This window comes from Triturus cristatus, chromosome 8 (genome assembly GCF_964204655.1).
Source record: "Triturus cristatus chromosome 8, aTriCri1.1, whole genome shotgun sequence".
In the NCBI taxonomy this organism is placed as follows: Eukaryota; Metazoa; Chordata; class Amphibia; order Caudata; family Salamandridae; genus Triturus; species Triturus cristatus.
The window spans coordinates 752,300,902-752,315,474 of NC_140591.1; the positions used below are offsets into that span (position 1 = coordinate 752,300,902).

Here is a 14,573-nt window from a genome sequence, read left to right on the forward strand (position 1 = left end):
CATTTTAGATCCATTTTGGTAAGCACTTCAGCGCCCCACCTTAGCGTTGTAAGGTCAATACAGAATACTATATTATACAATATCTTACACTATGGGACCCTTTCCAGTGATGCTGACCTGACTTCTCTTGCTTCCCATGGTTCGTACTGGACTCCAAACGCCTTTTGGGAGCAGATGGGGCAAATGAAGAAGATCTGATTGGGAACCCTAAGGATTAGCGACACTTTTGGCCTCTCCCTGGGTACAAATTCTCTAATTGATATATTGACATGTCACTACTTTAGCTAATGAGATACTTTAGCTAATGAGACAGCCCAGTGGATTTACGACTCTGCTACATTTAGTAGTGCACAACCTGCAAATCACAAAGTCAGGAGAGCAAAGATTAAGCCACTCACTTTTCGATGAATTCTGAAATACGTTAGGTGGCATTATCAAATATTAACTACAGATCCATGCAACCCAAGTGCAGCGGTGCAGTTGCAAAATACAGACAAGACGTTATTATTCTAAAAAGGCGGTAATCAGAATATTTGCTGATTACCTTGATGGTGATGTAATTTTTTAATGATTTTGACATTTTCTCTTCACTCCCTTTAAGATGTAAATGACCTAAAGTGAAGGCAAAAAAAGATAATTTAGTATTGATAGTCTGATCAAATGTATTTCATACTTTAAAACCTAAAAAACATTCAGCAATACGAACTAAAAATTGTGTTACTGTACTAAACGAAGAGCACGCAGATACACATTGTAGATTGTAAATAACTTACTTTAATAGGCAGGTTCACAAGTATTGTGGGCATGCATAGTAAAGAGTTTCTTAATTAAGTTGTGTTAAAGTGCAATTGCTTATGATGAATTAAGAAACACTATTTGCAGGTGTTCAAAATAGGAGCAGGAAGAAATACAGAGAGAAAAAGTGGGTTTCACATTAGCCCCTTCAGTCATAGACTTGTTTGTGTGAGCCCCACAGAGGCATTGATGGGCTTGAGTGGGGTTATGTAGGGTACTGTTGATATCTCTAAAATCAAACTCCCCAGTATCAAGTCCTCCTTTTCCCCATCAAACAAAGCTTTCTCATTGTGTCACAAAGTGCTTCTTTCGTAAATTGACAGCAGATGAACTGCCCTGCAATTCCTTAGGAGAAAAAAAAGTACTAAGGTGTGGGAGGCTTTCAGAACTTGAAAGGGGTGGAACTTGGAGGCATGCAGGCAGCTGGGGTTGACATGCAAATTGTAGCTACTTTGAGCAAGACATAGTTCAGTCCCTTCCCCCACAGCCAGGATATCACGTGTCTTGAGGAAGGGGAAGGGGTGTACCAGGCTATCACTTAATTACAGTACTGCACTTGTAGATAGCTATAATGCATTAGCGGTTTGTACAATTTCAGTACTTTATCCAAATTACAAGAGAGAAAAAAAATGTAACAAGCAATTTAGATGAATAGTACACATAATTATTTTTGAAGGTGAAATAACATGAACTCTCAGAAAATCGTCCTTCCAGACCTTACTGACTATATCCAAAGGAACCGCCAGCGGAAATGTTTTAAAGTTAAGGAAGAAATCGTTTGATAAAATATTATTTGGAGAAAACATTTTGCTACTGGGTAAAGGTCAGCGTTGGCCTGATAGTGGGATATTAATCTTGCTAAAGTCTTTCCACTACAATTACTGGACTTACAAACTCCACAATCCTGTTCTCATTGAACTGAATTGCCCCAGATGCTTACAACCAGGACCTTGTTTGGAAAGAGTCTGGCTAGAGGTTAGAAATGGCCCAAAACGAAAAGATATTAAGGGCTGCCATAATTCAGTTTTGAAAATATATCCTAATTTAAAATCGCAATCGAGCAGACTTTCCGTTATCAATTTTTTAAATTACGCTGAAACCAGAGGAAGAAACCTTATAAAATTAGATCTACACTAAACAACTCTTTTGAAGAAGTGATCAATAGGTTTTAGATTTAAATATATTTCATTAGGGTTTAAATAATCCATATAAGCAATTCATATTCTAAACTACAACAAGAGAATCTAGAGATATGCTTTCCTTAAGGAATGTTCAACAACCTCCCCTCTTCTTTTCGTCCATATCGGGGATATGAACAAATGTCAGCTGCAGAAATATTTTACGTGTTGCCGAAATCAAAGAAAGGATAATACAACTTGGAAGAATGTCTAAACTCCCAGAGCAAATTAATTAGCTCATATGATGGTCTGAAACGTAAACCTGTGTTAGAAAATTCAATAGACCACACACTAACAATTTTCTTGAGCTTCGATTTGAATCTGGACTTATCAATTAATTTTGAAAACGCCTTCAGCTCTGAGAATGTTTTAACAGGTCTTGTAAAATATAACCTAGAAAATACACAAGTCATTATCAAGCTACCAGGCCCTCTCATCAGTCAGGAAGAGCAAACACATTTCAATATGCAAATTCAAGATTGACGATTACACCTTTGCTCAAGTTGAGGTCTGTAGGAAGCTGGCTTTTTATGTAGTATATCAAAACAAGGTATGCTATGTGGAAAGCCCCGGCGACCCTTATTGGTTTACAGGGTTTAAATTAATATTCTGAAATGCTATCTTTTGTGGTAGTTTGGGTGAACAGTTTAGGCTTCTCAGAGGGTAGTGTTACGAATTTATTGAAAACCCAGAGTCAATAAATGAGGTACACACTCAAGAAGAAACTTAAGGCCAATTAAAAAAAATAACAAGTATGTTTTTATTTATTTTAAAACCAAGAACTCTGTTAATGGGTAAGTACTTTTCGTAATAGCAATTTTAGCAGGAAGGTAAAATGTTCACTCAAATGTGCTTTTACGACTAAATGCTTGACTTTGGAGAAAAATACATATTCTGCATAAGCTTTGCAAACAGTTCTCAGTGGTTCCCTTTAGAACTTAAGGTGCTAAGGGGCCTAGGTCCAAAGCATCACCAGCAGTTAAGATTTACCTGACCTCGAGCATCTAGCTGCAGAGGTGCTGGACAGGTTGGTAGCCTTGTGTGCTACACGATAGGCAAGGAGGGGAGCCACCTAGAAACAGGCCGCAGAGGGGGACTTGGGGACAAGTCCGGGAGCTTCCAACAGGGGCTAGGGTCGTGGGGCTCGCGGGAGCAGCGGAGCACTATTGGTTGTTGTGGATCCGGGCCAGGGAGCTCGGGTGCAGTGGGTTTTGGTCAGCTGGTGCCCATGCATCAAAGAAACCCACAGGTCTTGGTTAGACCTGCAAAGGGGAACAAATCAGGACAGCTGGACCACTCTCAGGGCTGGCCTCTGTGATGATGCCCCTTGTTGGCTGCTCAGTCGCTGTGGAGTTGGAGTCCGGATTGGACTCAAACAAGCTTTGGTTGATGCAAGGGGTCCGGTAACCCGGGTATCGGTGAAGGGCAGCTCTTGTTGGTCCTGGCGTCTTTTTACTTGGTGGGGAGATGGATTTAACCCAGAGGAGCATGGTGAGCTCGTCCTGGGTAACTGCTGTGCTGGTGGACCCAGTGAATAGTAGAACAGTGAACCTGACAATGCGGTCGGTGCCTGCAGGCAAGTGGCTTCACAACTTCAGGGGAGATGCTGATGGCTTGGCGAAGTGCTGGAGGCCCTCCGAGGCTTTTGGAGGCTGCACTGCTGCAGGACGAGTTGGGGTGTCACAATTGTTGGGACAGGAGCAGATAGGCAGGCAGGGTTTGGCGCCAAAGTCCACCAGCAGTCCGCAGTTCTTGCTTCTTCAGTTCTTCTTTGTTCTCTTCTTTCTTCAGTCAGTTGAATATAAGTTCCTAGTGACAGGGGGCCACATAGCTACTCAATGTAGGGGTGTTAAGTGGAGTGGTCATCGGGCTACTTACCCTTGGGGTCACTACACCCCCTATATGATCACTTCCTGTGGGGAGTGGGCATAACCCTGTCCCAGAATTTCTATTTTCACCAAAATCAAAATGTTGAAACTTTTCTTTCGTGGGGCACATCAAGCCTTAGGGGTGTGACTGGCCTGGTAGTGCACCATGCCTCCTAGTATAGCTAATTACCCGCCTGTCCTGGTGCCAAATGGGTCCCAGAGCAGGGGTGGCATCTCCTAGGTAGGGGGGAAGCCGGGATTGCTTTTCAAAGGTAACAGGGGCTTTGAAGTCCCTGGGCTTGGTAGGCAATTCACTAGTCATCCTGGTGGAGGAGGTGCAAACACCTTACTTCAGAGCAGGCATTGTTTCTGGCCTCAGAGAGTGTTGGCTCTTACCTGCAGGGGGCCAGAAACCTGTCTGTGGTTGCAGGCTGGACGATACCAGTCAACGAGCACACTAAGAGGCTAGAAGGGTTTTAGGGGGCACCTCTAAAGTGCCCTCTAGGTGCATGTTTTAATACATTCACTACTGACTTCAGTATGGATTTATTAAGACAAGGTGTTTGATACCAAACACTATAGGTTTCAGTGAAGCCATCATGTAACTGGGGAACTGGTAATGACTAGGGCTCAATACATATACTTACGATGGCTTACCTGCTCACTTGTACTATCGACCAATTGAACTAGGCAGCGCAGGGGTATATCTGCTCATGCAGATATGTCCTCACATGTAATATAATGCACCCTGCCTTAGGGCTATAAGGCCTGCTGCAGGGGTGACTTGCATATATTGCATGCAGTGTCTGTGGGCATAGCACACAGGTTGTGTGCAATGCCGTGGTTTCCCTTTTGTCAGCACCATTTCACACAGCCTGCAATAGACGTCTGAGTGAGTTTGGTGGTGGGTCCCTTAGGTTGGCACAATACATGCTGCAGCCCTTAGGGACCCTCTAAAGTACCCATGCCCTAGGTACCAGTGGTACCATTTACAAGGGACTTACAGGGGTGCCAAATGTTTTACCAGTTGGGGAACAAGGGCACAGTTACTTTGTTTTAGGGGAAGAGCACTGGCACTGGGGACCTGGTTAACAGGAACCCTGCAGTCAAAATTACATCAAATACCAGGCAAAAACTTTCCTACAAGGTGAAATTAAATTCAACTCTGAAGGTTGCGACCAGAGCATCTTCTCTCAGGCCAAGGAGACAACACCATCTATGCCCTTTTAACATATCAATTGCTTTACGTGCACATGGACACATCGCAGAAAAGAGATGGAGCAGATAAAGGAATCAGGAGCCAGACTGGGACCGTTGTAACTTTTCGACTTGTGTATCACTGAGGCAGTCATCCAGTAGTGATACTCTAGGTACTTACCGGGCCTGTGTTTGAGGCTATCAGATTTGGAGACACTCCTGCGGAGATAGACTGCTCTCTGGAGGTAGAGCAAGACAGAGGAAAGGGAACTGAAAAGTAGGCAACCCCCAGAACACGAACCTCAAAGACAGACACACTAAATCACATTTATGTTTACAAACAGATTATAAAAGGGGGAACTTGAGACTCCCTAATTGTCAAAGGGAAGCTGTACATCAGCGTGGAGAAGCTCAGCACAAGATCTGGCCTGCTGTGATCAGGACTGGTGACTGAGGGTCTGCCAGTCTCCCATGCTGGTTAAGGGACATCACCCAGGAACAGTTGACTGGAGCACCAGCTTCTGCATGATCCAAGACCAGTGGACTCTGTGAGTAGAAGGAGTTCCCCTGGAGGGAGCGAGGACCAGTAGAGATCCTGCTGAGTGGACCCCAGGAGCAGATCTTGAGATCCAGTAAAGTCGGGATGCTGCTCCGATCGGGCACACAGATTGGGCTCTCACGTCCTCTTGCTAGGTGGAGGCCACATAGAACAACAAGTTTTATCGCCTTCAGTGCTGCGCATTGTCAAGATAAGGGCCACCGCAGTGTGCAGCACCGCAACCCAGGGAGGACAGTCGCCTTGTTTGTGCAGCTCACAACACACGTATGCTAGGTGGGGGCTGCAGTGAAGAGAGAGGGACATCATCATACAGGGGCAGCCAAACATCAAGGAGAGGGCTGTCACCATGGGTACTGCTGCAACCTGGCATGGGCTGTCGCCCTGTGTACACAGATCTGACCCCTGCATGTCAGGGGGCGCCATTGTGAAGTAGAAGACTGTCACCCTGAACAGGGGTGCAAAAAATGAAGGAGAAGCAAGTTGTTACTCGCAAATAAAAGAACACAAGAAATCCTGAGGCACCCAAGACCTGCCACTGGATGCAGAAAGAGACTTACCGCATGACAGGAGGAGCGCCGTGGGTAATAGCCGCCTTGACCACATCATTCCAACTTCTGTTCACTTCCAGGCTGCAGATGTGCGCATGGGACTATGAACTGCCACTCCAGCGAGAGTGGCTAAGACTGACAATGGGGGAACTTGCTCTGACCGATGCGCTACGGCACAGGGTAAAGCATTCAAGTCTCAGAACTTCTATGGAGACTCTTTGTCAAGATCCCATAGTCCCCAAGCTGGTTTGCATTCTTCATGGCAAGTTCCCCTGTCTCACCCGCTCTTGCAGAGTGGTGTTTCAGAGTCCCCAGGTGCCCCTCGGCAGTCTGGTGGTGTTGAGGCTCCTCTGATGCAGTAAGTCTTTCCTGGGATCCAGGGGCAGGTCTTCATTACTCCCGGACAAAGGAACTAAAGTTGTTGCTCTCACAGATGCACGTGGGTCCAGGGCAGCAGCCCTCTTCCTCATTATTAGTCCCTTCCTCCTGGCATGCAGGAAGTGTTGCAGCAACACGTACAGGGCAAAGGCTTTCTTTCTTCACAGCTGCCCCCACTTGGCATACCTGGATCCCGGGCCGCATGAACAGGTGATAGCCTGCTTCCGGTCACAGTGTTGCATCAGGCAATGGCCTTGTATCTCACATAACACAGCACTAAGGGTGGTAACCCTTATTCTTCACTGGGGCCACCTCCTGGCAAGTGCGTCACAGATTTTGACACAAGGGCTGGTAGCCCGATTGGTGCGGCAGTCCCCCCCAGGGATCTCCTTCACCTCACAGAGCCCACTGGCCTTCGGTCAAGCAGAAGCTGATGCTATAGGCTCTGGGCGAATGTTCTTTGTCCTCCTGGGTGATGTCCCCTCACCCAGCTTGAGAGACTGGCAGACTTTTAGTCCCCAATTTTGGTCACTATCAGCAAAACTCATGCTGAGCTTCTCCATACTGACGCACACCTCTATTTTGACAATTTGGAAGCCGCACTATCCTCTTTTTGTAATCCATTTTCAGACACACTTGTGATTTAGTGTCTCTGTATTTGTATATTGTGTTCTGGGAGGTTGTTCACTTTGAAGAGTCCACTCCTTTCTTGTGCCCTTCCACTATCCGAGCAAGACAGTCTCCAATCTTGATAGTCCCAAACACAGGCCAAGGGAGTGACTAGCTTCACACATGAATGTCAGCCTCAGTGATATTTACTTTAAAAGATTACCAAAGGGCCCAAACCCTACTCTTTTTGATTCTCTTATCAGCCCAATCTCCTTCCTCAGATGTGTCAGGGACTCATTCACCAGTGATGACCTTTCAGAATCAAAGAGCTCCCATTGAAGTGCACAGAAGAGCCTGGCTCTTCCGCAGATGTGTGTCCCACATAGCTCTCAGAAAAGCAGCAATCCACAAATCTGTCTGAGGGAAACCTCTGCCTCTCCCTGCTCCTTCAGCAAGCTTTAGGTCCCTAAAATGGAACCCAGTGTCTTCTGTGGATTGTGTCCTTCACTAACACACACATACGCATTCATAAGAGTGCAGAATATAATTTACTGTACCTCTTCCCAGGCATGTATACATTATAGCGTGGCCACGCACTGCCTTATTCTGTTGTACCTTCACACTGAACACTGATATCCTAGTGTGCACATACATAGGCTTGCGCCACTCCTCTGTTACTGTACCATCTCTCACGCACATCCTTGTACTCACATGCAAACGCTCTTGCTATCTCCCCTGCACTGTACCATCTCTCAGGTACACATACATCCTCATACGCAAATCCTAATGCTATTTCTTGTGCACTTTATGACCTCTCAAGCACACATAAATCCTTGCACTGCACACAATCAAATGCAGGCCAACTGTTGAGTTAAGCACATAGAAGCGGAACTTTACTGGAGTGGGCCAGGAGGCCCCACTCTAGTGTCACAGGTAAAACAGACCTGTTCACTCTACTGATCACTAAAAGCACAGTATTCTGTCACCACCACGCTTGTGCTACTTAAGTCTAGGTGAAGGTGGTAGCCTTAGAGGTTAATGTTATGAATACTCCTATCGGTCTATGCAGACCACAGTCCATGAAACAGCCTAGGTAATAGCACACATGCATGATCAGTGTTTGCCCATGACCAAAAGACATTATCAAGGATCAAGATATCACCACAGCTGTGGGACTCAAGATATGAACAAATAGTAATGGCAGAATAGGGCGCCCATACCGTATTACTCTGGTGATTCTGAAAGTGGGTGTTTGCCTGCCCATGATTACTATCCTAGTTATAGGAAATGTATATATCTATGCACTATGCAAACCTTTCCACAAACCCCACACTTCTCATCACACACCATAGATACTACGTGGAGATCCCAGCCAAGGTGTTTTCTGCATCCAGCATGATCACCCTCCCCAATGCGTAAGTCTTATCAAGCAATATATCTATTTTATTACCCTGCGCTGATGAGGTATCCCAACCAGGTACAATCGGTGTTGACATGATGGACCCAGTTTGCCAATGACATAAGCTAGTTGTCAGGCAAATATCTTTGAACACATTTTAGTGCCAGCATTAATCAAAGAGATAAGAACTACATGTTGCCCTTCTTCAAAAAAATACCACAATGTTTGTTAGATTCCAAGAGTCTGGAATTGTGCCAGGTTTGCATGTCTAAGTAATAAGAAAATTCCGGGTGTCAATACAGTATAAAAAGTCTTATAAACTTCTTATGGGATTGGGTCTTTTCAGTAGACTGCTTAGAGGGGAGAGTTAGATCAGCAGCCTTCACACCCTCAAGCTCAAGTTTGCTTTCCAGGATTTGAGAGCCTTCTTTTATACGTTTCTACACCTTTACTTCTCTTACATATGCCTTAAAATCATCTACTCCTGTCTCCTGTCCCTGGGTGCCTAAATTCTGACATTATATGTAAAATAGTAACATAACAGAAACATTTCCTAAGACCAATTTTCCTATCTCATCATGGATCTCAGCTGTATTTATATTCTTCTTCTCTCATTTTTACAGGCAATACCTTCCCTAATTATTTGCTGTATTCATTGGAGTTACCCTCACATAATGAACCTTCTTGGCAAACCTCTCTCTATATGCGTCAACTAGACTGATGCAATCTACAATAAAATGCTGATATAGAAGGCTCTTTTGGGTGGATCATTGTTTTGTAAAGTTTGACTATGTTGTGCTTCAAAATTTAATATCTTTGGGTTGCAGCATTTATTTACACCACCATACACACGATAAAAATGTATGCCTGCCAGGAGCACCACTATGCTCTGGCTTGGCTGCAGTTTAGAAGCACTGCCGGAACATATGTCAAGGAAAAGTGTCTTTGTCATGTAAGGAAACCTGTGTTCATACAATAATATCACCCATAAAGTGTGTCCAACAAGCAAACATGGCGGATTGTCTAACATACGAAAAAGTGTCACAATATAATTTTGAAATCGTCGCCATCCTCACAATGAATGATGGACTAAAACCTATCTTCACTGTGAAGGCTTAACCTAGATTTTCCAGGGAGATCTAGGTGTGATTAAAATAATAATTTCACAGCACTCGGGAAAATATTAAAAAAGAAAATCAAAGTTATTTTACATTTAGTTTTCAGATTTTTGGCAACTTCAGTGGAAAAGTAACATTTTATACAAATGTAATTTTAGGCTGGCAGAGCCAGATTTGGCTTAAAACCAGCTCTGCCAATCATTACAACTCCAAAAGCCAATAGACAATCATAACTTGGCCCAGGAAGGCGGTTCACTGCCAACAACTGGTCACTTAACTGAGATTAATCATCAGGGAGGTGTACAGGACAGCGGGCAGAACAAACTTAACATTTCTTCTTTTGACTTGTGGATCCCAATTGGGGCTGACAAGCTCTGCCCCTATTAATTCACTTCTAGACTCTTTAGTGCTCCAATGCCAGCAAGAAGAACTAGTCCTGACTCAGAGAGGGGAGGAGAAAACATTAAAATAGGGGCATGGCGAAGGGACTGCCTGGAGCTCTTCCAGAGGAAGGCAGGGTTCAGTCATGTTGGATTCAGAGTTTTTTGGAACTTTTATAGAAAAGCAAAGAGGAAGTGCTGCAAAAGGATGGGGGGCATAATACATATTGATCTTTATGGATCTCTATATTGTCGGTTACCCTCTTTCTGTGAACACGAGATCCCTGGTTTACCTCATTTCCTACAGATGTCTGACCAACTACTATTTCCTTACATAATATATTATAGCTTAAAATAGGAAACCTACCAGAATGTTTTATGAGATAATTAGAAAAGTTATTTTGTTAAAAATTACACTTTGACTGAAAAAGTATCACGTCAATTTCCCTACATGTGTAATGCTTTTTATATAACTGGACGTAATCACCCTGAGTTTGGAGGTGGAATAAAAACGTTCACGGATTCTAAAGGAATTTAGGTTTACATTATCCTCTGCTGTAAAGAAGGTCAAAGTTATCACAAAGTCAGTATTATAAACAGGCCCATTGTGAAAAGGGTTATGACGTCACTTTCTGATTGCTACAGTTGAGTCAGCTATGTGGTTTCTCCTAATATCTGCTTCACTGCTTGTGAATTGTAGCCATGGCTTTGCTACTTAGGTTGGGTGACGATGGTTCTGGTTGATGGAAGATGTTGCAGATTCTCCTACATCCACAGAAATTGCAATTTATTTGCCAAGGATTGTTTGCCAGATATTTCATTACATATTCCAAGATGGCTATTCAACCATTTTGTGGTATATAACTTTGCCACTGTGTGTGTTTTTTTCTATAAAAAAAGCATTTTCCACATCCCAATTGAGCTTAAACTTGCTATATCCAGAGTTAAGAAATTTATCTATGCTTGATCAATAGATTTAGGACCATCTTCTGGAGTGGAAGTAAGCTCACCTTTTATTATTTTTACCTTTCAATTTTTCCTTTGTGAGTGGATTATGGCAGTTATCAAATCAGTTATACTGAACGAGTGTGTGAAGTAGAGCCCAAGAGTCTTTGAATGGATTTGCTGACAATATGATACTGATATTATGGGCTAATCTTTGTTAGCCTCAATTGATATTGCATTACTTTATTGGACACACATTGGGATAGCAAGCTATGTATGACACCGTTCACTACATACAAATTTACGTGTTTTATTCATGCCAGGTGACACCAAGTATGCCTGGTCCCTTGCATTTGAATTGAGATTCAATCAGTTTAGGAATAGATGGAAAGTTAGTGAGACAACCAGAGCACTAAGACACCCATTGATCCACAGTTTTGGGGGACAGGAAGTTCTTTGTATCACTTTTGCCATGTGCATTAAGATATTGTCTTGCTGATGAGTAAAGCCACTGCGCACTGTCGGGTAAATTATAGGTGTATAGTCATCTATGTCATTGTTTCTCAATGAAGATTGAAGATTTCTGCCTTATGCTATACAAATAAATCTTATTCTCCTTTTCATTTTTCGGGGCATTATCATTGTCAAGCATACCTTATATTTCTCCAATCCAAAACGTCTACAGTCTGTATATCAGGTAGAAGCATTTCATTTTTGGACATGTTGTTGAGATCAGGACCACTGCTTCTGCTTCATGGAATCAACCAATATACCATCCTTGGGACCTGTGCTCTCCAAAGCAGATTCCAACACAGATAAGCTGACCATAGCTTCATCACACTACTGCGGAATCAATGGCAAACTAATGCAGGTTACAGCAGCCACTTTGATTACGGGAATAGTGTGAAAGTACTGGCCTTATACTAGCTGCCCAGGAGATGTGCTTTGAGCACATCTCTCAATTTGTTGGCATGCCACATCAGCCCTGTCTGTAATTTACATCTCCTGATGTAAAGCAAAACCCAGCAACTGGACAACTGCAAATAAAGGAAACCACCAACAGTGGCTCTAGGTCACTGCCTCACATTGGGTCTTTGGACAGGGCTTTGGCAGAATAATTAGGTGGCTAAAATAACAGTGGATGTTTTGGTCCTTGATAACATTTTTGGCATTAGAAAGAGCTTTATAATATTCCACCTCAGACTCATTATGTGGGTCTTGAAGAACAATACTTGAGCAGTATATATATGGTTTAGGAAGGTAAATGGTTTCAGTCTAATGACAGACATATTCAGATTCAACTTGTGGTTAAGGGGCAGAAGTGCTCGTGTTATTTACATGGATGACATAATTTTTATGGGACAAGTTTGAGAAGTTAGGCTTGTGGGACTGATTCTGTGCTTGCTGATGATGATGATCTAAGTTCATAGTGAACAGAAACAAGCTAGATCTGACATCCACACAGAAGTTGGAATTAATTGGACCCCTATTTCACCTACATAAAGTATTTTGAACATCAAGAAGGAGCCCTTGACAGTTTTGAAAGCAGACAAGGTGTCATTCAGACACCTGGCGAGGACTGTGTACTGGATTGCTTCTTTGATAAAGGCAATTGTCACAGACCTTTTTCACTACAAAGCCCTTCAGAGACTGAAGATTCAGCATGTAAGGGTGGTCCCATTGTAATAGGACGACAACTCAGAGATCCAGTGATGGCTGGATCATGTGGATGCTGGGAAGGGTGATTTTTTAATCCAGGCCAGTCTTCGTGGTAGGCATACACTGTGGCTGGGCCACCTGGTGTGGGGTGGTGTCTACAGAAGGCAGGTGGTCAGGAGATGAGTTTCCATACTTTACAGTTTCCTACATGGGAATTGCTACCAGAGCAATATCCGAGAACATTAAATATGTCTGATGAAGGTTACATTCTTGGTAAATTAGAGACGTTTTGCACAGTCTGGGATGAACTCTCTTTAAAAAATAATGTTTTGGTGATGGGGTCCAATTTGCTCCATCTTTGGGTTTGTGAAGAAGATTGTTTGGTGTAGTTCAATTGGGTTTGTTGGCTACCCAGAGGGAACTTGTGAATACTAATGGTGGCGGAGAAGGATGCCCTTTTGGATAAATGAGTCCAGGAGTGTTGTGAGTTTGCCCATAGTGACAAGTCAACAGGGGCAAGTGTGGTAGAAGCCCAACCCGGGAGTCTTCTGGATAGGCCTTGGCAGAAGCCGGGGATGGGTGTGATTGGGCCTTTTTCTGTGGTCCCCAGCAGGAGACTTTTGGCATTGTTTTCCTAGATTACCTTTTCAAGTGGCAGGAGCTTACAAAAATGGTTGAATGGTTGGAAGACTCACTTCACGGGCCTTTGGGAACTTTCTTGATGTTTTTTGTCGCAAGTGAATTCCAGAAGAGATTGTGTCAGACAAAGGCCCCAGTTTACTAGCAGCATCATGCAAGCTTACCTTTCCAAATCTGGTGTCAAAGACAAAAGAGGTGCATTTTATCATCTGTAGGTAAAAGGACAGATTGAAATGTTTAATAGGGTGGCCAAACAATTGGCTATCTAGGGCAGAACTGAATGGAGAAAATCTCTTCAAGCTAGGTTGCTAACCTACAGAGCTATACCGGTAGCATCACTGGGGTGTCTCCACTTGAACTGATGAGGGGTCGCAAGTCAGGTTCTAACTTTATTTCTTTGAAAGTAAAAAAAAATGATGTGGAACCTGATTCTTCCACCATCTTTAAAGATATCATGGATGCTGTTACTATCTGAAAAAGTTAAATGCCAGAGTACATGAACAAGAGAAGGAATAGAGCTATGACATTTTTTGGAGGTGGGAGTTAAACCAATTGTGGTTGTAGGAGAAAGATCGAATCATTGGCCTGATCCTGTATGGGTTACTGAGATATTTATCAACGGGATGAGAACTGAAGGAAGTAACATTTGGAATATGTCTAGATTGTGTAATTATTAAGGTCAGTGTTGCAAATCTGACAGGGCTGATGTTGCATGGAGTGATACAGAGTCTGTTCCTGGTTCAAATGTTCCTACTTTGAGGGACCATGCTAGTTTTAGTCAAAGCAGTCAAAATCATGGTCGTTCGGTTCTGGTTGGGGGATCAGTGGGCAACGCAGTTGGCACATGCCTTCCAAATCTCAATATTTTGTCTTGGGGCGGTTTTTCGCCGGTGTTTTTTTTTCCTTTACAGAGATGAGTTATATGGTAGTGTGGGTAGCTTGTGGGTGTAGAACGTGCTTCTTTGAGAAGAAGAAAGATGCAACTGGCAATTGGTGGTGGCAATTATGTGGGTGGGAGCTCTCCTCTTGTGCTTCATATGTTCTCTTGTACTTGTTGTAATAAGCCATAGAGTCTGTTGCCGTTTATTGCCTACCATTCACTATCATATTTACTTGGAAAAGCAGCTGCCTGTTCAATTATGTTTCTGTATGGGCTTCACAAGCTCAAAACCAAATTACGCTGGGGTTTTAACAAAAGAGCAATTACGCATTCTGCTTATGAGTTATTAGATTTATAACTGGGAAAAATATCTATTGACTTATTTAACTCAATTCCTGCAACTAGTGTTAGAAATCCGCCT

General features: G+C 43.3%; 1 protein-coding gene across 1 annotated transcript in view; it reads right to left on the bottom strand.

The window, feature by feature from the left end:
- The window catches only part of CARS2 (cysteinyl-tRNA synthetase 2, mitochondrial), a 442,315-nt gene that overhangs the window by 182,544 nt on the left and 245,198 nt on the right, over nucleotides 1-14,573 (bottom strand). The window contains exon 9 of the mRNA XM_085622177.1: nucleotides 545-612. Coding sequence (XP_085478303.1) covers nucleotides 545-612 — 68 coding nt within the window. The remainder of the gene's footprint in view (nucleotides 1-544; nucleotides 613-14,573) is intronic.